The 25,782-nt window shown below is 34.8% G+C and overlaps 1 protein-coding gene across 4 annotated transcripts in view; it reads left to right on the top strand.

Annotated features, from left to right (window-relative positions):
- The window catches only part of LOC125655628 (TBC1 domain family member 22B-like), a 35,030-nt gene extending 9,248 nt beyond the window's left edge, over window positions 1-25,782 (top strand). The window contains exons 4-14 of one of the 4 annotated variants that reach the window (XM_048885986.2): window positions 206-397; window positions 554-624; window positions 2,156-2,284; window positions 5,423-5,443; window positions 11,847-11,912; window positions 13,698-13,818; window positions 17,473-17,487; window positions 21,621-21,803; window positions 23,006-23,133; window positions 23,377-23,472; window positions 23,558-25,782. In XM_048885986.2, the coding sequence (XP_048741943.2) occupies window positions 206-397; window positions 554-624; window positions 2,156-2,284; window positions 5,423-5,443; window positions 11,847-11,912; window positions 13,698-13,818; window positions 17,473-17,487; window positions 21,621-21,803; window positions 23,006-23,133; window positions 23,377-23,472; window positions 23,558-23,692 (1,157 nt within the window). In that variant the 3' untranslated portion in view covers window positions 23,693-25,782. The remainder of the gene's footprint in view (window positions 1-205; window positions 398-553; window positions 625-2,155; window positions 2,285-5,422; window positions 5,444-11,846; window positions 11,913-13,697; window positions 13,819-17,472; window positions 17,488-21,620; window positions 21,804-23,005; window positions 23,134-23,376; window positions 23,473-23,557) is intronic. The other 3 variants (XM_048885988.2, XM_048885987.2, XM_048885989.2) reach the window with 3 other exon arrangements.

The raw sequence follows: 25,782 nt of genomic DNA on the forward strand, positions 1-25,782 counted from the left end.
CTCAAGGCACTTGCCCAACAGAATACTCCATGCATCTTGACGTATGCAGCAAGGATATATATGGTATAAGGTATGTTAAGTGGTAACTATTGAGGCTTCTTTGCTAGTGACACAAGTATGGCAAACATTTGTGTGCGGGTATTACTGTCACCATCTAGTTGTGTGTTGTGAGAGTAGTTTTTCTATGTTACATTTCAACATTTAGATCATGTGACTGCTGTTCCTTCTGCAACGTCGTCTCATGGGGCGGGTCCAGGTGTAGGAGTCCGACTTAATAGTGGATGGAAGCCCCCCAAGTCTACCCCGATAAGGTTTACCAAGGAAGTAGTACCTGACAGAGAAGCTACCAAACTAGAGAAGTTTCGATCTGTGCTAGCTGGTCCAAACACAGACCTGGGTATTTTTAAATGTTTAATATTACAATGGAAGAAACTTCTGTGTCAGTTATTGTATACTGAAACATTTAAATCCACAGCTCACATTTCAGTCAATATTATCTAGGTTCCAGATAAAGCTATTATTGTTTATACATTATGTAACACATTTACTGCAGAGGAATTGAGAAAACTCAGCTGGTCAGGAATACCAAAACCTGTTCGAGCAACAGCATGGAAAATTTTATCTGTAAGTAAAGACAGAATTTATTTGTAAGTAAAGAAAGAATTTATCTGTAAGTAGACTTAGGATTTATCTGTAGGTAAAGACAGATTTAGAATTTATCTGTAAGTAAAGGCAGATTTAGAATTTATCTGTAAGTAAAGACAGATTTAGAATTTATCTGTAAGTAAAGACAGATTTAGAATTTATCTGTAAGTAAAGGCAGATTTAGAATTTATCTGTAAGTAAAGACAGATTAAGAATTTATTGTCAGTTCTAGTAATTTGATTTAACTGGAAAATGGTATGCATTTCAGTTTTATAATTTACGGTACAAGTATTTGAGACTTGGAACTAGTTCAAATGTTATAATTCATTAATTTGGTTGATATATTCTTCTAAACAGAACACCGATTCCTAAAAACATCTAAATTTATTTAATTTACTTGAAATTTTGTATAAAAATTCAGTATTTTGGCCAATAATTTAGCAATTTGATATATAACCCCCACTTTCTTTGAAAATTATGTGAAATTTTCATTACTCCTAATGTGTCCTTTTAAACTCTCAAATTTGATATCATGAATTTTTCCTGATATCAAGTGCAAAAAGGTCATTATTTATTTCCATTACTTGTATTAAATCTGTATTGTTAGGAGATATGATTATGTACCTATTTTATGTAATGATTTGTGTTGCATATGTTGTTTTGACACCAACAGACAAATCAAATTTAAATGAATAAATCTCGAGTAAATGTTGAGTGCAAGAAGGTCTTGCTTGAAACACTGAAGGTCAATAATAAGCATTATGACCCAGTTTTTTTCTTTTAATTTCCGAACTCTTCTTCAATGTAGAAATCAAAAGTACACTTTTCAAAAAATTCACATTACTCCAAATCTCAGGTGCGAACCTCTTTTAGTCTGTTCTCAGTTTATGGTCATGGAACCAGGCCTCAAGACCATGAACTGAGAATAGACTTAAGTCTAAATTTCAAATTCAGCTAACTTTTGAAGTAGTTTTCATAAACAAATAAAATGTTCAGTATATGTTTGCATTTGTCTTTTTAGTAAACCTGCAGTTTTTTAAAACATCAGTGCTAGATAAATCTTAAGATGTAACTTATCAAAATTTTGACTTAAGTCTATTTTCAGTTTATGGTCTTGGGACCAGGACTCCTGCACTGCCAAAAATTGACCAATTTTAATAAAAAAGCCTCTTCCTAAATTTAAGATATTACACGCAATCCTTTCATTATAGACTTTTGACCAAGTAGAATTTATTTGGAATAATCTTCTGATCCTTGTTATTTACCAAGTATGTTTGATAAAGGTTTTCATATAGTGTCAGACCTGTTTGATATACAATTCCATTTTTATTCCATATGAATACTTGCATGATTGCATAACAAAAATTGGCTGACCATAGGACAGATAATAATAAGATTTTTTGGGATACTCATGAAAAGATGTCCACCAGGTTTTCAAGAACTTTCTGTAAAATCTTTATTAAAAGCACATCATGATTATATGCTTTGTTTTCATTATGATTATTGTCAGGGCTACCTTCCAGCAAGTGTAGACAGAAGGGAGCCTACTCTACAAAGAAAACGACATGAGTATTTTAGTTTCATTGAACAATATTATGACACACGACATCAGGATATGCACCAAGACACCTTCAGACAAGTAAGTCATTGTATACAGGAAATAAAATAAAAGTTAAAGGATCTCCAAACAAAGTCTTAAAGACTTCGATATAGCAAGGTTTTGCTTTTAATATAGATTGGGTTTGGAATACAATTTTTCATTCAAATTGTACCATTTATATCCAAGCGTAAACACATGGTAAGCAGTTAGGCCAATAAATTAAAGTTGGTCAGAGACAGTGCAACTATTGATCCAATTATTTGTTTCTAAAACATATGATAAAAACAATTTTATAGTTGTTTTTCAATTTACAAAGATGCTTCAAATTATAAATTTTTATTTATTAATTTTTTTTTGCTTTGACCAACCAACCCAATTTTAATTTTGAAATTCCGTGATCCAATTAAGATAAAAAGTTTTGCGCTATGTATGATTTGGTAAGTTGATATTTATATCCACTTCTTCATGTTGTACAGCAGTGTTCCAAACTCTCCATGTGATTTCATGATGATGTTCATCCTCTGTTTTGTGCTTAACTTGGATTACAATAAGGAAGAGTTGCTTGGAGTTGACTTTCTGCACGTTGAACTTTAGTGGTTCTTTCGTGCAGTCTGCTGAATCCAAACTTCTCATACTAGGTAGACAAGCCCTGGATTTGAGGGTTAATGTGTGGAAATGTCTAGCTTCCCCCATCCATCTGGCCAGATATCTGCTATTTACACATAGGATTGCAGGCATCAAGGAATATTCACATAATGGGGGGCCATGCATTCTAGGTATTCAGGGACCTAATCTCCTCTTAGACCCTATATATTCCTACACACGATAACACCAGTATCAGCAACATTATCTCATGTGGGCATTTCAAGCAGATCCTTTGCCTAGGAATGATAGGCCCTACTTGGTCCAAACTTTCATAGATGATCTGTGCAAGGATATATACCAATGCCACAGATGCTTCAGGGATTTTCAGATGAACTTTAGTAGTAGGTCTATTTGATGATTCGTATAAGCTTTCTAGTCCGCTGTCCAGTTTTATTAGTCCCTTGCCGTTGAATTTTGCTGAAGGTTTGCACTCCATCCGTCTATCTGTCAGTCAGTCCAGCAAATCAGTTTTTCGCACTTCTTTCCGTTATGCTTGCAGATATTCATTCGATATTTGGCACATTGCTTTACCATGACAAGTTACAGATTATGTTCGAATTTTTTTCCAGTCCATTTATTTTTTGCCAAATTATGGCCCTTGTACTTTGAAAATTAATGCAAATACTATTTTCCACACTTTTTTTGTAATGCTCACAGAATTTATGCATGAAGTGTGCATTCTGTTTTTGTCAAAAGATTTTTCTGCCAGTAGGGGATTATGTATTGATATGCAGTACTATCAGAATCCTTGTTCTTTTGGGTTTGAATTGACTGGCAATCTAATATGGCTATTTAAACACACAAAATTTATTAAAACTGAGTTTTTGTTTTTGTTTTAAATGGGGCTTTAATAAATGTTTGAAGGTATATTTTGACACAATTGTAGTGGGAAAATATGTTACGAATTTTTTTAATAAAATTTTTGAGGTGGCTATTTAAAAATACAGAGATATAAGACCTGGATAATGCACAGAAAAAGTTGCACTATAAATAGAAGGTTTTTATAAAGGGTAGGACTGTAGCTCTCCAGTTTACCCCAATTTTTCATCAGAAAGCTACAATTCTGCAGCTACATTCATTTATGAGGTGATTCCTTGTTGTAGGCACATCTTGAATTAAATCATGCTTAGGAACTTGGGAACAAAAATTTGACTCTTCTGTAATTGGTGTTGGGATGTTTAAAATGACCCACACGTTTCCTACATTGTTAGAGATATTTAGGACTTAACAATATGTCTTTTTTGTCAACATTCCTGGTGTTGTCATGAATGCAAACATCAATCTAGTATAATAAGTTCAATTTTTATTACAGTATGGGCTTCCCCTGTCTGTCTGTTAGCTTGGACTACCTGGTCAGCTGATGCATCAGGGTGGGGGTTGTTGCAACCCAAAACTAGATTACTGTGGCTTCCCCTGGAATTTTATGGCTGTAGATACTCAAATCATGTCTGGATATATCTTTCACCCTGTGACGTCTACGACCATCAAACTTAGTCAGTTGATGTATATTGGGGGAATGTGTGTCACAACCCAAAAATAGATCACTTGCCCCATTTTTTAATTTTATGGTTATACATATTCAAATAGTGTCCGGATCATATCTTGAGCACTGTAAGGTTTATGACTCTCAGACCTTCAGTTGATGCATCTAGGGTGGGGGGGTATCATGACCCAAAAGTAGACCAGTTTATGGCTAGATGCATAATCAAATCGTGTCTGGATTAAATCTGGCACACTTTGAGGTTTAGTTCCGTGAAACCTTGTCAGCTGATAGATGATTAGGTATGTTACATTGATTTGTTTCCAATGTTATTGCAAATGAAACCATCACAGCTTGTGACTTTGAGTATGCAAGAATATATATGAGCATCATGTACGTGTAGCTCCAGACTGGCATATCATAAATGTATTGTGAAAAATAGCTGATGTATAAGCATTAAAAATGAATTTCTTTTGGGATTTCTATAAATGAATTCAGCAGTGGTAGCTATACCAGCAGTCTAAGGATTAACATGTTGACATCATTCCACAATAATGGAAAGTTGCTTTGTACAATGGATATTTTACAAATTTCTTTTCACACTCCTTCTTATTAGAGTTTGGAGGCTTGGATATTCTGGCCCAAACTCATGTGACTCAGAGTGAAAAGTTCTCATGAAAGCATTTATGGGATCTTATTGATGTGTAAGAGACATTTATTGCATTAGTGCATTCCCAATTAAATGTGCCAGAGTTATCTCTCTTTTCACTGTGTTAAACTACTACAGAATACCATCTCATTGAGTGAGTATTGTTGACATCTATAAAATTAATTCATCCAACATTAAACATCTGTTTAATAATTTAAAGCAATCAACTAACTATATATCATGTTAAAGCTAAGCTTTCAAAAATTTATCATGTTTATATGCAATCTTCTAAGTGAAAGTGGAAAATGTCAATGTTTTTAAGTTTGTTGTGTATGTTAATGCTCTATGAACTGTGAGATTGGTCGTGTCACACCCTGACATTTTGTTTGGCATGTGTTTCCAGCAACAATTAGGTCTTGGCACAGTAAGTAAATTCCCTTCCTGCTTCACTCTAATTTGCAACTTCTAACCAGTCAAATACATACTGCTTAATATCACTTTTATCTCTCCAACTGATGTATAGTTTACTAATGCTGCTCAACACTCATAATCATTGTATCACTAACACTGAACCCATTCACTGTCACAGCACAGCTCAAATCATCTAATGTTGGTTTAAAATAACAATAGAATCTGTGGAAGAAAAATCAAGACAAAACTCCAGTTTTACCTACCCGAGTCTCCATCTAGATTTAACAAAACTCCAGTTTTACCTACCCAAGTCTCCATCTAGATTTAACAAAACTCCAGTTTCACCTACCCGAGTCTCCATCTAGATTTAGCTTCTGCTGAACCTTCTGGATAAGTCTTATCTATATTTAGGAAGGCAAGGAAATTCATATTGAAAAATAAGCCATTAGTGTTTCACAAAGACGTCTTGGTGTTTAGCTTACCTGGGCTGTATGGAGCAACAAATTAACATAAACTCAAATAATTGAAGATATCTTCTGTTATTGGAAGATATCATCTATTCATTTGATGCAAGCAAACATTCAATTAAAGATCTCTTCAAATAATTAATGATATCTTCAATACTGAATTTTTTCGTGCATTAATAATTGAATTGGTTATAATATTACTTATTCTGCTGAATTGATGTGTGCTATAATTGAATTGTTGCTCTCTTCAAATGAATTGATGATGTCAACAATTGAATTGATGCACACTGCAATTCAATTGTAGAGCAATAATTCAATTAATGCATGTATCAATTCAATTGATGTGCACAATATTTCTGTAAGAGATAGCAACTATCTAATTAAAGAGATCTTTAATGCTACATATCCACAATTGAATTAATGATTTCTTTAATTGAATTGTTGCTCTCTTTTAAAAGAATTGATGCCCACATTAAATCCTCATTGTAAATGAATAAAGTTATCTTCAATTGAATTAAAGAGATTATTGAATCATTTATGTCCAGCTCCAAATTGAATAATTCCACCTCAATTGAATTGATGAGAGTAATAATTGAATTGATGTGCACATCAAATCAATTATTGCTTTCATTAATTGAATTAATGCGTACCTGAAATCAATTATTGGCAATAATTGATTTGATGTGCACATTAATTCAATTATTGCACACAATAATTGAATTGATGATATCGTCATATGATTAAAGATATCCTCAATTATTTGAATTTATGTTAATTTGGCGCTCCATAGAGCAAGTAAATTTTTCTGTTTCAAAATTCAAAAAGCAAGATGGCTGATGTGATTGTTGTGGCCTCTTGTTTATGTTAAGGATGGTTTCTCTGAGGGTGAGTCTACTGAGATTTCCAACTTCTTTTCATTTTCAGTTACTAATGCAAACAATGTGACACTGGACATTGTGAATTTTTTGTTTGATATTTAACATGTTTTTTATTGGCCTTTTGGTTTTGTTTACTGTTCATGTGAATTTAAATTTAAAAAACTAGTAAGTCTGATCCAGTGGTTCAGTGGAAGATAGACACAAACTGAGACTCTGGTATACGAGAATGCAAATCACTTTGTCATCAGTAAAAACTACTTATCCTCATGTATAGCGTACAACAGGGAACATTGAAATGTTAAGGAGACAACTAATCTCTTAACAGAATTAAAAGCATGTTCTGCAGATACAATCAATATCATTAGCTTTATACCAAAACCAAGAACTTTATTTTGACACATCTCTTTACCTTTACATGTATATTATCTTTTCATATCCATAGCTCATTTCTGATAAAAAAAAGATGTTTGTTCTCTATCATTATATCTCCCTCTTCCAGGAGGAGACATACTGTTTTGTGCTTTTTCTGTCATCTGTCCATCTGTCTGTCACAATATCTTGTGAATGCATCTCCTCCTGTATGGCTGATCAGATAGAATTGAAACTTTGTACAATACTTCATTGTCATTTGTAGATGTGCATATTGTCGGGATGTGAGGATCCAATTATTTTTCTAAAAGTTATAGTGGATCTAAGAGGGGTGGAGGTTGTAAAATAGCTGGTGAACAATTCTCCTATATTGCTAATCGGACAGCCTTGAAATTTTATACAATACTTAATTATCATTTTAATGTTTTGACCCAAGGATCTAATGTTTTCCTACAATTTACAGTGGATCAAAGAGAGCATTTTTTCAATTCATGTATAAGGGTATGTTCACTTTCCTACTGGTACTTCAGCACAACAGTCATTATTTTTGTATCATATACAACAATGACATTGGTCACATCAATATTGAATATTCTCCATCTTTTTCCTCAATGTACAAAGTGCAGTGCATAATGTTTATGTCCATGCTCATGCTTTCTCCTCCATACCATACTCTACATTAAGGGAAGGGGGAATTTGATTTGGAGCACTTTCAATATTAGGGGAGCTAGAGAAACATGTGTTTTTAACATAAACAAATTATATTCATTGTTCACATTTTTATGCTTCCTGTAAAATTTTGGGAGAGCATATATAGTCGCTGTCGTGTCTGTCTGTCCAAGCTCATATATCCTAAACCTTTCATCAGAAATTGATCATAATTGATCACAAATGTTTCTTGAGACAAGGACTTCTGGACCAAGGTCTCATAAGGTCATTTAGGAAAGGTCAAGGTCACGCAACATATAAAAGTTCCTTATTTCAACAGTTTTTGAACAGGTATTGATCATATATCACACAAGTAAATAATAGGCAAATGGCTTTCAGACAAAGGTCATTTTGTAATGGTGAAGGTCACTAAAAATATAAGTAGTTGCCAAGTAGATACAGTTTGGGAGCATCCATCAGTTTTACTGATATTCTTGTTCGATTTTTTTTAGTAGACTATTTTCAACCGAATGTGCCTCAAGGTATACTTGGGCTAAGGGTATTGTAAAATCCAAGTGACATGGCGGGATGGAGCCTAGTGAAGCTATGCCCTAGATGAGTAAAAAAAAAAATGGGGGGGGGGTTAATATGTTGATTGAGTTATCATTTCATTATCTGTACTTTGACAATAGAAAAGCTTTTGTTCAAAAAATATATGCCAATTTACCTTTGGGAATAAAAAACACAATTAGGCAATAAAAACCTGATGTAAAGCTTATCCCTATTTAAAATGCATGTTCTTAAAACTGGAAAATGTAATACTACATCATTTATTGATTGGCAATATTCAATTTTATCACATTTTAACAAGGTGTGTTTTGCCTACAAGGTATAAATTGGGGATTAATCTTGTGGTTTTCTAGCTACAGAGGCCTGTCATAACCATAATAGTGGGGGTGAATGTTTACAAGGGACCCCAAAGGTCAGACCAGGGTCACAATTGGGTTGAAATTTTTGCATAGGAAAATATCTTTTGATAAAAAACCTACATTTTGTCAAACTGATATGCAAGTATCCTCATGTAGTTTCAAACTACTTTGTTCAATTTTAAATCTTCTACAGATTCAGCCATGTCCCCCAGGGCTAGTGTTGGGTCACAATTGGGGTTATACATAGGAATATGTAGGAATAAAGGAAAACTGTTAGAATCATCTCAAAATTCACCAGAGTACAGATTGTCTAATTAAATGCAAACATCCATGTTGAACATATATTAAGGTTTGTTTAAACTATGAACTCCATGGGACAGGGCTTGGCTTTGGATTAAATATTGGTAGACTTTTGCTTGAATTGATAGAGTTCAGATCTGACTTGAGGACTATCCATTAAATTTAACACTAGCAGTAATGTCATTATGTCAGTGACACAAGTTGTAACAACTATGACCTGTTGATGTGAATTCTGTATCCATTTGTCTCAAAATATGAAATGTATAGATGCTTAAAGTTTACTCAGATTACATCTTGGTTAAGCAAGAAAGATACAAATTGATAAAATAGTATATTTTAAGATCATTAAGAAAATTAGATGAAGAGAATCTGTTTCACTTGTTATTTTAGTTTCTTAGAAGAAAATCCTGTCACCATAGTGACCATACATGTGCATTGTAGAATGAAATAAGTCTCACTGTAACAAAACCCTCTACAGCCAGTTAATGTAACAAAACCCTCTACAGCCAGTTATTGTAACAAAACCCTCTACAGCCAGTCATTGTAACAAAACCCTCTACAGCCAGTCATTGTAACAAAACCCTCTACAGCCAGTTACTATAACAAAACCCTCTACAGCCAGTTAATGTAACAAAACCCTCTACAGCCAGTCATTGTAACAAAACCCTCTACAGCCAGTTATTGTAATAAAACCCTCTACAGCCACTTTCTGTAACAAAACCCTCTACAGTCAGTTATTGTAACAAAACCCTCTACAGCCAGTTACTATAACAAAACCCTCTACAGCCAGTTAATGTAACAAAACCCTCTACAACCAGTTATTGTAACAAAACCCTCTACAACCAGTTACTGTAACAAAACCCTCTACAGCCAGTTATTTTAACAAAACACTCTACAGCCAGTCATTGTAACAAAACTCTCTACAGCCAGTCATTGTAACAAAACCCTCTACAGCCAGTTACTATAACAAAACCCTCTACAGCCAGTTACTGTAACAAAACTCTCTACAGCCAGTCATTGTAATAAAATCCTCTACAGCCAGTTATTGTAACAAAACCCTCTACAACCAGTCATTGTAACAAAACCCTCTACAGCCAGTTACTATAACAAAACCCTCTACAGCCAGTTACTGTAACAAAACCCTCTACAGCCAGTTAATGTAACAAAACCCTCTACAACCAGTCATTGTAACAAAACCCTCTACAGCCAGTTACTATAACAAAACCCTCTACAGCCAGTTACTGTAACAAAACCCTCTACAGCCAGTTAATGTAACAAAACCCTCTACAGCCAGTCATTGTAACAAAACCCTCTACAACCAGTTATTGTAACAAAACCCTCTACAGCCAGTTACTATAACAAAACCCTCTACAGCCAGTTACTATAACAAAACCCTCTACAACCAGTTACTATAACAAAACCCTCTACAGCCAGTTAATGTAACAAAACCCTCTACAGCCAGTTACTGTAACAAAACCCTCTACAGCCAGTTACTATAACAAAACCCTCTACAGCCAGTCATTGTAACAAAACCCTCTACAGCCAGTTACTGTAACAAAACCCTCTACAGCCAGTCATTGTAACAAAACCCTCTACAGTCAGTTAGAATCATCTACACAAGCTTTGGTGGCTTCTATATGTGCAAGTGAATTGTTAACTTAGTTGTCGAAGATGGGTATAGGGTTCACTCAAGCAAGAAGAAATGGTGAAGTTGCACAGAGGTAGATTAGATTTATAAATAAAACACACCAGAAAAACAGGTTGGTTTGAGGTTAGTTCTTGAGTGGGTGCATTGGGAACAACTCAACAATTGATGTTTCAAGTTTATTTTAAAGATAACTGCTTTCACTTGAGATCATTATTAATATTTGTAGCATGATGTAAAATAGAAAATAATTTTATTATGGTGAGTGCCCAATAGTGATCACTCTGTGCATCTGTCTGTCAGCACTTTCTATGACACACAATAATTTATGTTGCTGTGGGAAGATTTCAGTAAATTTTATACACAATACTTGGATTATAGGCAGAGGAGGACCTCTTTCAATTTTCGAATTTGTCAGCTTTGTCTTTACAGAGTTGTGGGACTTTTTTAATATTAATAAGGTAAAAGCTCTTTCTATGATATGCAATAACTTAAGGTAATGCTCAGATTCCTATGGTAATTACTCTGTTGGTCTGTCCATCCATCTGCACTTTCTATGGCTTAATATTTGTTTGGAATATTTTCATAAGTTTTACACAATTCTATTGGAAGACCCCTTCTGATTTCCAGATTTATTACGGGATCCTTTCTGACTTGTTAGTTTTCTAGTGTTATGAAGAACTGATGAATTTATGATACTGAATTACAGATTCATATAGACATTCCTCGAATGAATCCATTAGTGCCTATATTCCAACAAAAACTGGTACAGGAAGTGAGTACACCATTGTGATTACCCAGCATGCCAGGGCTATCTGCCCCAGACACTGGATGGAAGCTATTAGTATATTGGGGACATTAACAGATACTTCTGCTAATAGCCAGGGAGGAAAAATGCAACACTGACTACATTATTAGATATTAGCAAGGATAATGTTCTCTTACCAAGCAGTTGTGAAATGATTCAGATTGCCCGATGTCCCTGGGTACCCCTGGTACATTTTCAGCAGTATTTGTTAATGTAATTGTATTGTGTTGTTGTATGTGTAATAATCAATGTTAGTTGCTTCCATCCTAGTACATGTAACTGAAGCAGACAGGAACCTGGATACCCACAACCTCATTTAGCAGGCTGAGAATTCTGTGTTGTTGCTTTTGATGAGATGTTTGTCATTTTCAGATTCTTAAAGACATACCAAGAATGACCTCTCTAGCTCACCTTTTCCAACAAAAAGTTGTTCAAGAAGTAAGTACGTGTAGAGGGCTACTACCCAAAGATCATAGAAATGGTGCAAGTCTTGTTATTAAACGCAGTGATTCACTAACAGAAGAGCTAACAGCCTTACTGTCTGTTCCTGCCTGTAATAGTAACTGCATGGTGTGTTCATGACACGGTTCTGTCCATTGTAGAATATAGATACCATCAGCGGTTTGTCTTGTTAGGTTGGGATGTCCATCTTTGTGCTGCCATTGTTAATATGTCAGCAATTTCAGTGAATTTATACCCCAGTGTAAAAAATGCTAAAAAACATTAAATGTATTTGACAAGAATAAGTCTTTAAAAAAATTAGAATTTTTTTTAAAAATTTTATTTTTTAGAATTTCAGGATTAAAATTGCAGTGAAGTTCTGCATTTTTGAAAAATCATTCCATAATTCTGTAATTATCAAAATTTTATCTTATGAAAAAATTTACATGCTCCATTTGATAGAATTTTTTTTTATTTGCATTTTTCCATTGAAATATTATCAAATAACTTAGAGTGATACCATTGGAGTTTTACATTTCAAATTCACCACCCAATCATACATATTCACACACAAACAGTTCTACATGCATAAAATGTCAGTACAGGTAACTTAGGGGTTTTCGGTATATTGAATAAAGCTCTTGGTAGTAAGTTTTAAAAAGGCTAAATAAAAATAAAAAAATAAAATGCAATATGCAGTGTACAAAATATGAATACATGTATATATTTATACAAAATAGTTAAATTTTGTATTATTGTGGTTCAAAAATGTTTGTCCATTGATTTTGGAAGTCTGACAGATTCAAATTAAGCATTGATATGTGCCTTTCAATACTTAAATGAGATAGTAAACCACATAAGGTTGGAATGTTATTTTTACACAAGCATGAAAAAAATATGTTGCTTAAGATATAACATAATAAAGTTTTCTACTCTGTTGTTCTGATTCAGTGGCAATTCACCCAAAATATTGATAGCATTAAACCCAACTCTATCAGAGATTGTTCTGTAAATATGGAATCTAAATTCTCTCCGAAGTGGAGTTATTTTATCACACAGGGGATGCTCACTCCTCCTAGGCACCTGATCCCACCTCTGGTATATCCAGGGGTCCATGTTTGCCCAACTATCTATTTTGTATTGCTTATGTGATTTATGAGATTGATCACTGTTCGTTATCTTCGCCTTTCACATGCGATACTATGCAGTGTAGTTTCTACTTTATTATTGCAGAAAATGCAATTGTCAGTAGTTTTTATATTGATCTGTTTAAGATAATAATTAACAGGGAGGAATCGATGAAGGATTCTGTATCATAGCCACTGCACCAAAGAATCAGATGTAGTTTTAAAACAAATTTTGAAAATATTTTGTATACATAAATCAGTTTAATCTCCCTTCCATTTGGGAATTGATTTGATAGAATTTACTTCCAAATTTTTGGTCTGTTTTCTTGACTGATACATCCAGATTTGTGCCATGTATTCTGTGTGTTGTAATGTATATTTTGTTGTTTTGTTTTCAGCTATTAGCTAGTATGACTGGTTATTGTTTACTGCCATTGCATGTGTTGGGTGTTAAATGTAATGCATGTCTGACATGTTTAAATTAAGGATGATGAATTCAGTTCTTCAACACAGAAACACAAGTACGCAGTACATGTAATTTGTGTGATAACGGGTGTATGTATGGTGTGGTTGAGTGTAATTTATACAGGTGTAGTTGTAGATATTTGAGCATATCCTGTATATCTGAGTGTAATTTATACAGTGGTTGTTGTAGATATTTGAGCGTATCCTATATATCTGGGCCATCAGACATCCAGCTAGTGGCTACGTCCAGGGGATCAATGATCTGGTCACGCCATTCTTTGTTGTGTTTTTGTCGGAGTTTATAGATAATGGTGAGTAGTACTAAATATAAAGATGTGTATGTAGACAAGGTTAAATCCATGTAGAAGTAGAAATGAAACTGCTTTACCAAGGGATGTATAATTGATTATTGCCATCTTATGGCAGCTATGCCACCTTTTGTGATTTGGAATATGTGGCAGTTTATCATTTCATGTATTAAAAATCCATGTATTTTTGGTGTAAAATGAATGTATGACATTTGAATTACCGGTACTATTGCAAGCTTTCATTGTGAAGTGTAGTTGTCATCATTAAACTATTGTGACTCTGCTCAGTCACAGTCTTTTTCCAGAGAGCTACAGGTTTGAAGCTATTCTTACATTTGAACATTTTTACACTTTAAAAGAAAAGCTGCAATTCCAAAATGACCCAACTGCTGCAGTTTTAGCTCAGCTCAAATGAGCTCTTCTGATCACCTTTCTTTCTTTTTGTCGTAAACTTCTTCAGATTCAGAGGTAGTGAAAATATGGTGGCATGCAAAAATCTTTTTCTCAAGAACCACCAAACCAGAAAAGACAAAACTTAATATGTGAAAGAGCTTCCTTAATGAGTGGAGATTCAAAATTGTCCAAATCTTGGTCCCTAGGGATAGGGTGGGACCACAATAGGGGAAAGTTTTTACATGCTGATATATAGGAAAAATCTTTTTCTTAATAGCAAGGCCATGGTTAATCATATTAATATACCATTATCCCCAGGTAGTGCAGATTGAAGTTTTTGGGTCACCTGAGCCAAAGGCTTTTCTGATCAAAATTTGTTCGGCATCTGTTGTCATCATTGACGTTAACTTTTAACATTTTCATCTTCTCCAGAACCACTGGGCCAATTTCAATCAAACTTGGTACCAATTAGCCTTGGGTGAAGGGGATTCAAGTTTGTTTAAATGAAGGACCCTGCCCTCTTTAAAGGGGAAGGCAAAAATAGGGTTGGATCATTTAAAAAACTGGGTCAGAAAAGTTGAAATTTAAGCAAAAGCTTCCTGATAAAGTATTCAAATGTTCAAGTCATGACCTTTGGGGTTAGAGTGAAGCCACAGAAGGGGATCAAAGTGTTGTATAAGGATATAGGAAAAATCTTTTGAAATATTCATCACTGTAACAGCAAGGCCATGATTACTCATATCAATATGCAAACATACCCAGGTAGTTCAGATTTAAGTTGTTCAAATTGTGGTCCTTGGGGTTGGTTGGGGCCACAATAGGGGTCAAAAGTTTTACCTTGGAATATATAGGAGAAATCTTTTTTACAATAGCAGGGTTGTGATTAGTTATACAAGCATCCCCATGTAGTACAGATTCTAGTTTGTTCAAATCATGACCCCCATTGGTAGGGCCACAATAGGGGATCAAAGTTTTATATCAGGGCCACACTAAATCATATCAGATTGCAAATGTTTTTAAAATGTGTGGATTCAATTTTTTTTTTTATGCCCCAATGAGTGAAGTCGAGGTGCATATTGTTTTTGCTCTGTCTGTCTGTGCAAAACTTTAACCTTTCTCATAATTATACCCCCCGCAACAAGTTGTGGGGGGGGGGGGGGTATACTGGAATCGGGTTGTCCGTCTGTAGACGCAATGGTTTCCGGGCTCTAAAGCATTATCCTTTCCACCTACTGTCACCATATCATATATATGGACTACCCATGGGATGAAGATGTTCCCTATCGATTTTGGGGTCAAATGGTCAAAGGTCAAGTGCACTGGACATCGAAGTAGCAATATGGTTTCTGGGCTCTAAAGCGTTATCCTTTCCACCTACAGTCACCATATCATACATATGGACTACCCATGGGATGAAGATGTTCCCTATCAATTTTGGGGTCAAAAGGTCAAAGGTCAAGCGCACTGGACATCGAAGTAGCAATATGGTTTCCGGGCTCAAAAGCATTATCCTTTCCACCTACAGTCACCATATCATACATATGGACTACCCATGGGATGAAGATGTTCCCTATCGATTTTGGGGTCAAAAGGTCAAAGGTCACGCACACTGGACATCGAAGTAGCAATATGGTTTCCGGGCTCTAAAGCGTTATCCTTTCCACCTACAGTCACCATATCATACATATGGACTACCCATGGGATGAAGATGTTCCCTATCGATTTTGGGGTCAAAAGGTCAAAGGTCACACGCACTGAACATCGAAGTAGCAATATGGTTCGGTTTGTCATGCCATTTGTTTGTTACACTCAGAAAAGAGGTAGTTTATACCTATTACCAACACCCTTTTGGAGATTGGGGTAAGCGGGGGGTATTCTTAGTGAGCATTGCTCACAGTACCTCTTGTTTTTTAATGGTAAATGGTAGAGCTGTTATATTTCATATGTGCATTCCTTGTGACAAGACCTTTCTTTGGGTACCAGAGTTTTTAACCTTGTGACCTTGACCTTTGAGTTTGACCTACTTTTAAGAAAACCTAACTTAGGTTAATCTCCTGAATGTTTTAAGGTAGGGCTTTCATATTTTGTATATAGATTTCCTTATGGTAAAACCTTACATTTCATAACATGATTTTTTGACTGTATCATGTTTATGTCATGATCCTCTTGTGTTGGGTTGGGGCCACACTATGGTGTCTAAATTTTTCATGGGAATAAAGATTGGGAAAAAAATTATTTTGAAAATAACAACAACTGAACAACAGCAGGACCAAGGTGAGTAATGTAACTCTGGGCCTCTTGTTTGTTAGATCATACGAATCAGGTGATTGATAGTTGTCTGTTGACCAGTGTGTGTTAACATTTCAACATAATCAGCCTCTTCTCTGAGAGTCCATGACCATTTATTTTCAGATTGTATGGTATTTTAGGTAAGGGGAATTAAGATTGTAAAGTTTGTGGTCACTACCCCTAGGAGCTTGAGGGATGAGCTCTAAACCTTAAGAAATGATGTAATCCTTGAAAATCTTCTTTACTTAGGGATATCTAGCAATGTGCATAGTAGTGTACAATTTTTATGCACCCCTTTGAAAAAGAGGGGCATTTTGTTTTGCACCTGTTGTTTGGTCTGTAGACCAAGTTTTGCCTGCTCAATATCTAAAGAATCCTTTGCTTGACACTTACCAAACTTGGTACAGTGGTTGCCCCTTGAGAGTAGATGACCGCTATTGTTTTTTAGATCACAAGGTCAAGGGTCAAACTGGACTAAGTAATCTAATCAATATCTTGAGAACGCTTTGCTTGACAGACTTGGTACAGTCACTACACTGGTTCTAAGTAAGGAGTATATGACTCCTATTGCTTCTGAGATCACAAAGTCAAAGGTCAAGAGTCAAACTTGACATGATGAGATCTTGTTCACTTAGTATCTTGGGAACCATTTCCTTGACAGACATTATACTTGGTTCACAAATGTCCTTAAAGAGTAGATGGTCCCCCTTGGTTTTCAGGTCAAAGGTCATGACTTGAATGACTGGTTGTTTGGAAATGTCTGCTCAGTATCTTGAGAGATCAAACTTATAAACAAATTTCCCATGACTAGTTGATAACCCTTATTTTTTACTATCACTGAATGAAAAGTTGATACTATCCTTCCTGCTGATATTAGAGATTTCGGAGGAGTGAAATCATCACTGCCTGTCATTCGTCTGTTGTTTATCGTAACATTTTTCTTAAATTAACAAATCAATTTATTGTTTTTACCAGAAGTTGCAGCATCCAGTGAGTCAAAATTTACAAACTTATAGTATTTTTACTTTTCATATGCCAGATAAAATGTTCTAAAACACTTTCCTTTTCCTAGCAGACATGATCTCATATCACTATATAGACGCAGAACGTTACATTTAATGTTGCTGATCACAACTACATTGCTTATCAAACCTGACTTTGTATCAGACGCCCATTATATTGGATATCGCTGTATAGATCAAAGTCAGTATGTATTGATATATCAGTTTATATCAGTTTATCATATATACTTGGTAATGATTATGCAGATTCTGCACAGCGCGATACGGATGAGGTCACAATAGCCAATGTCAACGACGGGTCCAAAAACCCATATCACATATCAGACTGGCATGCAAAAAATGCATATCAATCCGGAAGTAACATATTTGCTCGTAATAACCAACATATCAAAGTTTTAAACCATCGTGAATGAAAGTGTTTACTGTAGTAAATCAATGTATGACAGTTTTTAACTGTAGTTAATTATAATTAATGTATCGAAGTATTTACCGTAGTTAATGTGTAAAAAATTTACCATTATAGTAAATCAATGCACCCTGGTATTTATACCCCTCGCAACAAAGTTGCGGAGGATATAATGTTTTTGACCAGTCCATCAGTCCCTTTTTTGTCAACACAACTGCTCTGAAACCGCTCAACAGAATTTTGTGAAACTTTGTAGTTAATAAGGACACACTGTGTAGATGTGCATATTCCCAGGAAAGCATAGCATTACCATTCATTATGTGAAGCATTGTCAAGCAGTGTTAGAGTGTGGGGTATATGAGCTTGCTCACTTTTGCTTTGTTTCATTACCAAAGTAAATCATTGAATCAAAGTTTATAGTTAATATGTAATGTACCAAATATTCCTTGATGTACCTTTAAAATGCGAAAACAGTATACCCGCATGTGATAAAAAGAATAATATTTTATAAAATCAGCTCCCAGACTCTGTAGCATATTGAAAAAAAACACATCATAAACACTATAAAACTCTTCGTATACAATATCCAAGCATGAAAAAGTACAGTATATGATAAATAGAAAATTACATGCCAAAATCCATATCTTATGTCATATCAGCCCTCGGGCCCCATATCAGCCTCTCGGCCCTCAGGGGTTGTAGTATTAGGGTCGGACTTTATGGTTCATGTAGTGAAAATGCATTAATTATTGAAAAATCTTCATTACCACTGCATAGCTAAGAAGAAAAACTATATACATGGTTCATGGTTATTAGGAGCATGGAACCCTCTACCAAAATTGTGTAATTCATGACCCCAGGGTTCAGATTCTAGGATGAAGCCCAAATGGATATTTAGTAAATATGCTTTTAGTATTTAAAAATCATGCATATCGCTGTATAGATCAAAGTCAGTATGTATTGAGATATCAGTTTATCATATATACTTGGTAATGATTATGCAGATTCTGCACAGTGCGAAACGGATGAGGTCACAATAGCCAATGTCAACAACTGGTCCAAAAACCCATATCACTTCTGTGCATTATTAAGAAATACTGTATGCATGGATATAAAAAATAAGTAGCCTACTAAATTGTAAAATTCTCTACACTTTGACAAGGGGTTCAGGCTTTAGGGTGGGGTGCAAATGGGTACATATTGAAACTGCATTTAATGCATGGTTATGAATAGCATTTAGCTCTCTACCAAATTGTGAAATGTAGTACAGATTCATATCCAATCAGATCATGGCCCCCAGAGACTAGAGTGGGACTAAAATATGTAATCAAAGTTTTACAAGTTATGTGGACTAAAGCTTTTTTTTTTTAGCTCTTTTGAGCCGAAGGCTCAAAGAGCTAATCATATGGCCATATGTCTGGCGTGCGGTGTGCATCAACTTTTTGGAAAAAGGGCTATATCTCAAGAACCCCTTGGCCAATTTTTGTCAAATTTGTCACAGGGTATCCTTGGCCCAAGGGCTTTCATTTGTACTAAAACTAGGGTTGTGACCCTTTAACAAGGGGAGATAATTAGGAAAATGCAAACAAAAGTAGTGATTGCTAAAAAATCTTCTTCTCAAGAACCACTGGGCAAATTATCACCAAACTTATGCATAAGGATGAGGATAGGTTGTAGATAAAAATTGTTCAAGGCATCATCATGGGGCAAAGGGTGTGGTCTCAAGGTCACTTCAAAGTTGACCTTAAATTTTGTTTTGTTAAAACTTTGATATTTTGCTTAGTATAAGGACTAGGATCATCAAATTTTGTCAGTTGATGCATCTTAGGACCTAATATCATGTTTTCTCAAAAGTAGGTCATGGTGACCTACTTTTTGAATTTCGCAGGTAATTATTATTAAATGGATTTTGATGCATATCTTGGACACTTTTGAGCCTATGATCATCAAAAGTTGACAGTTGATGAATCATTAAACCTTGAACTGCGTCATGTGAAAAGTATGTCACCGTGACCTACTTTCTGAATTTTATGGCTAATCATATATGAATATATTTTAGGTTGTTATTTCAGATACTGAGAGGTTTAGAATCATCAAACCTTGTAAATTGATGCGTCTAGAGGCCTCGAAACATATTTATAAAAAAAGTAAGTCACAGTGACTTACTTTTTGAATTTTGCAGACATTAAAATTTCACATTTTCAATTTTAGATGCATATTTTGGACACTATGAAAGCTAGGATCATCAAACTTTGTCAGTTGATGAATCTTGAGTCTTCATAGTTTGTTGACCAAAAAGTAGGTCACCGTGACCTACTTTTGGAATTTGACGGCTATATTTTAATATTTCAGATACTATTTGACTTACAATTATCAAACTTTTTCAGTTGATGCATGTTGAGTCTTCAGAGTGTGTTGACTAAAAAGTAGGTCACTTTGACCTTTTTTTGGATTCTGACGGCTATATTTGAATATTTCAGATATTATTTGACTTACAATCATCAAACTTTGTCAGTTGATGGGTCTTGAGTCTTCAGAGTGTGTCAACCAAAAAGTAGGTCACTGTGACCTTCTTTTGGAATTTGACATTTATTTCTGAATATTTCAGATACTATTTGACTTCAATTATCAAACTTTGTCAGTTGATGCATCTTGAGTCTTTGGAGTGTGTCGAACAAAAAGTAGGTCACTGTGGCCTTCTTTTGGAATTTGACGGCTATATTTGAATACTATTTGACTTGTCAGTTGATGCATCTTGAGTCTTCAGTGTGTCAACCAAAATAGGTCACCATGACCTACTTCTGGACTGTTACATTTAAATTTTCAGGTACTATTTGACTTAACATCATCAAACTTTGTTAATTGATGAATCTTGGTTAGTGAGAATTTTTGCCTGTTCTACAATGTATCAGAAGAGCGATTCTAGGCCCATGGGCCTCTTTTTTTTTTTGGTTTTGTTTCTCATTGAGTTTGGGTTTAAGAGTGGGGCTAGAATCAGGGAGCCAATTTTATGTAGTACATGAATATAGACCTAAAAATATCTTTTTAATAATCTTCTTAAAGGCCATTGTAATAATATTGTTATACGTGAAGATGCATCTCTTAGCCCATGGGACTCTTGTCTTGTTTTGCTGCACTTGTAGATAATGAGCATATTTTTTGGTATGTCTATTTATATGGATGACCTACAGATCAATTTTGAGTTTTATGTTGATCAATCTATTTTCACCAAAGTTATTGCTCTTAATCTTAAAAATAATTTAATTTTTCACCGTTTTCTGGACTTTTTATGCCTTCACCATGAATGGCTGCAGCATTTCCATCCTTCTGTCCCTCCATCATAATTCAAGTTCCATTCATTTTCTCCGCTTCAGATGCACATGCATGTTCAGCTGAAATTTTGGTATATAGATACATCATAAAAATATCCAGGTCATCTCTTTAAATGATTTTTGACAGAATTGTCCCCCTTAGACTCTTCCATCAGTATGTCATTTCAATCATGTAGAATACAAGTGACATGAGAAATTATATTTGCTTTTGGTGTATTGTTCATTTTGGATTCAAAGTAAACACAACAAGGGAAATAACTCATCTATTAATCTTGTATAAGGACTAGTGGCTGCCACTGATTGTGTATGAAATCATGTGATTGATGTAAGCCAATGATATCATTAGAAATGCTATACTTGTAGATGTGGAATCAGAAAACTTTGATTTAAGCCAGCTCCCGCAGGAGACCTTGAACACTATTGAGGCAGACAGTTTCTGGTGCACTTCCAGGCTTTTGGATGGCATACAGGACAATTATACATTTGCCCAGCCAGGAATTCAGATGAAAGTCAATGCACTAAAGGAACTTATCAAGAGAATTAATGGTGAGCAGAATTTTCTATTTTTTTTTTTTTTAACTTGTGGTATACAGTAAAACTCGTTTAGCATGAACACAGATACAGTGAATTTAGGATAAGTTTTTCAGAATCCTTGGTAACATTCTTTATTCAAAAATTCAGTTTTAAATATTAATTTTGATAACAAGAATTTACAGATATAATAAACTAATTTTCATTTCCCAACTGCCAAGTGCATTAAACACTATATTTTTACCTGTTTATAACAAATTCTTTTTCACAGAAATGTAATTTATTTAGTGCATTCTTTGGATTGTCTATATTTTCATTTTTATCATCAGACACCCCTCACAGCTGATATTTTTCACATCAATTCCTTTATTAGAAACCTATAATAATTATGTCTGTTTAGTGAATTATCATGGTTAACCATCCATATCAATAGTTTAAAAAATCATAGGCAAAATTTTTAAAAGAAAACATGTTTAGTGCTGCCTGCTCTTTTTGAACTAGTGTACCTACATCTAATTGTATGTTTATTTATTTTTAAATACACACTTGTCTATTTTGTGACTCTTACCAGTAACCCTAGTTTATATATTTACCTCGTGGTTTTGAGGGAATAAAAAGTTGAAGTTGTACATCTTCACGTGTTTGTACATATGACAGATTAGCCCTGCCCATGGTGTCAATAATTTCACCCAATCCTAAGTCAGTAGATATTTTTTATGCCCTCCCACCTTCAGAGAAGTGCTTTGCACCTGTCAGTCAGTCAGTCGGTATATCGGTCGCTCAGTAGATCACATGTTGTCCGCTCAATACCTTGAGAACCATTCACTTGATTGTAATATTTCATATGTGAGTTGATTATGAGTAGAAGATGACCCCTATAGATTTTCACATCCAAAGGTCAAGGGTCAATCCCCTCTGGACACGGGAAGATACTGTCCATTCAATATCTTGAGAAACCTTTGCTTGACACACATCAAACTTGGTACACTGGTACATGTTCAGGAGAGGATGACCCCTATTGATTTTGAGGTCACATGGTCAAAGGTCATAAGGAGTAGATGACCCCTAATGATTTTTAGGTCACATGGTCAATCCACTCTTGATGTAGGAAGATTTTGTCTGATACTACTATCAATTACATGATGCATGTTTATAACCCTTTCCAATTTTGCACCATGTTTTACAAACATCTCTTCCATTGTCTATTATTTATTTAGTTCCATTACACAAGCACCTGGAGGAACACTGTGTGGAATTTCTCCAGTTCTCGTTCCGATGGATGAACAACTTACTGATGCGAGAAATACCACTACGATGTACTATTCGACTTTGGGATACATATCAGGTCAGATAGTCATTTTTGATGCTGGGGAGAATAGAATCTGTTGCATGAAATTTGAAAAGATTACTTCTATGCTATATGAGATCTGGTGCTGTTTATTTGTTCTTTGCTTTGAAACACTTTGTGTACCCAACTCATTGTGAAATCAAGGATAGTCATTCAGAATAAAATCGTGGTACTGTTATTTTTTTTATCTCAGGCTGAACAGAATAAAATCGTGTTACTGTTATTTTTTTTTTATCTCAGGCTGAACAGAATGGATTTGCAGATTTCCACCTGTATGTTTGTGCTGCATTTCTAGTCCGATTTAATCAGGATATTCTAAGAGAGCAAGATTTTCAGGTAGTGTTGTAGTTTGTTAGTTAGTATTCATTAAAAACTGCATTCAAAATTTGAAGTGGATTTAATTGAGTGATTTCTTTGATAGGGAATTCTCATGTTTCTTCAAAACCTTCCTACCCACCACTGGCAGAATGAAGAGATCGGTGAACTCTTAGCTGAAGCATACAAACTCAAGTATATGTTTGCTGATGCACCAAATCATCTCAGTAAAAAGAAGTGATGTTCATTTCAGTTGTGCGGTTTCCATTTCATGAAAAAGAGCTGGACTCGTGGATCCAGATGGTCACTGCAAGCGCTGGCCTCGCGTCCTGACCACTGGCCATATATTCAAGTCTTTCAGTGTATAGTGCCAAGATTTACGTGCTGGGAATCCCCAGACCTAGCCAAAATGTTGTCACTCCGACCAAGTCATTGTCCGTTGCTGGTCACTGCTGGGGAATGGTGTATTTGAGATTCTATGCAAACAATGGCCACTTTTGTCTAGAGTAATGAGTGTGAGAACGAAATGTGTACTCTCTCTAGACATCTTCATGTATTATGAATACTACATATTTTAATTGGAAATTTACACAGATGAGGATATGTAGTTTATAAAAACTATCACTCCTGCAGACTAGTGTTAACCATGCACTTGTATTGACTGACATCAACACTCAGTGATCACTTTGTTGTCTCTCTATAGTTATGGATCTGTTCGAAGTGGAGTTTTCATTTTTAGCATGTTTATTCTTTTTGTGACAGTCATTTAGTTTTGAAAATACATGAGGGCATGAACTGCAACACTCTATGCCAGTATACTTTGTGAAAAGTTTGCTAGTGTGAAGCATTGCTGTTCATACCATCACCTATTTTCAAAAATTAAATTTATTTTTAATACAGTGTATTTATATTTTACTTTCATTACTGTCTTCATATTCCCAGCCGTTAAAGTAGTCTTTCTATACTTATCAAGATTCATACGCACATCGTTCACATTCATGAGGAAATAATTGGTAAAGATATTGAAGGTAAAAAATTGGAAATGTAAATATGTAAATTTTGCATTTTCAGCAGGACTATTTCGAAGAATCAATATGAACTAGCTAGGTCAGCAACTTTGTTGTATGTTTCTTGTTGCTTTTTTGTAGCAACATCTGAATGAGCTGCTGTTGGATGCTGAGTGTGTATTACAGGCACATTTAGTATGTCTGAAAGAATGTTGGACTGGCATTGGTAATACAGTACATTTTAATCTGGTTTTGTCAATCAAGTGAAATTTACAACCTTGGAGAGCAAAATACTGATTATTTACTCATTAATACATGTATATATTTTATGAATATTATTCATGTGATGAATTTTAAAATGTTATAATGAAGAAACCATTTAGAGTATACCTGAAGGTCCCTACAGCCTGGCTGTACTGTTGTACGTATGAAATGTATGTGGCATTAATAGCTGATACTTACAGAGAATTGCTAACAGTTCAACTTTGTAGATGTACTGGGCATCTAGTTATCTATAGCCAAACTGTTTATTATACTCACAAATTTAACCAGGTCAACCTCACTTTAGAATTTGTAAATGTCCCTCATAGCTAAATGCAAAGTGTACATAAACACATGGGATATTCTCCCAGTATGTTATGCAAGTCATCTTCAGTGATCGTTGCACTTTTGACCTTGTGATGGATGTTCAATAATTAAGTGTAATGTTTCTAGTGATGCTGTTTAACGAGTGTACGTGAACTAACAACACTCCAAATTGACAAGTTCTAGCAAAAGGATTGAGAAAATATTTTGACTCTCATTGAAAATAAATCATAACCTTTTGATAGCGCATGTCTTAAACCATTGATCTGAAAATACAGTGATTGAATTTGTACAGGAATAGATATGCTATTTGATTTCCTCTATTCAATTTAGTGCGAGTAAAAGTTATAATAAAGTTGTAACATGATACTTTTCATCAAACATTGATAATCTGCCCCCAGTTTTGATAGAAAGACAAAATAAGACTTTGTGAAGTCCTTAAGATGCACAGACATTTCTTGATTAAATGCCGCATTTGTTTGATGGCTGGGGCCCAGTTTAGGGATATTGTTTGGAGTGCTTATAGTCTGTGATGTGTTTCGTACCTTGTAGTGACATGTTTTAGTTACTCAGCTTTGTGAGATAGGGCACAATTTATAATTGATAAAACTGATAAAACCATTTAATCTGAAAATGAAGAAAACTGAGTCCCTATGTAATGATTTTACAGTGTCTGACTTGTTTGCCTTTATTGTGGGTTTATTTGTATATTCAGTGAATAGACAAACATATCATAAAA

This window comes from Ostrea edulis, chromosome 7 (assembly GCF_947568905.1).
Source record: "Ostrea edulis chromosome 7, xbOstEdul1.1, whole genome shotgun sequence".
NCBI classification, from domain to species: Eukaryota; Metazoa; Mollusca; class Bivalvia; order Ostreida; family Ostreidae; genus Ostrea; species Ostrea edulis.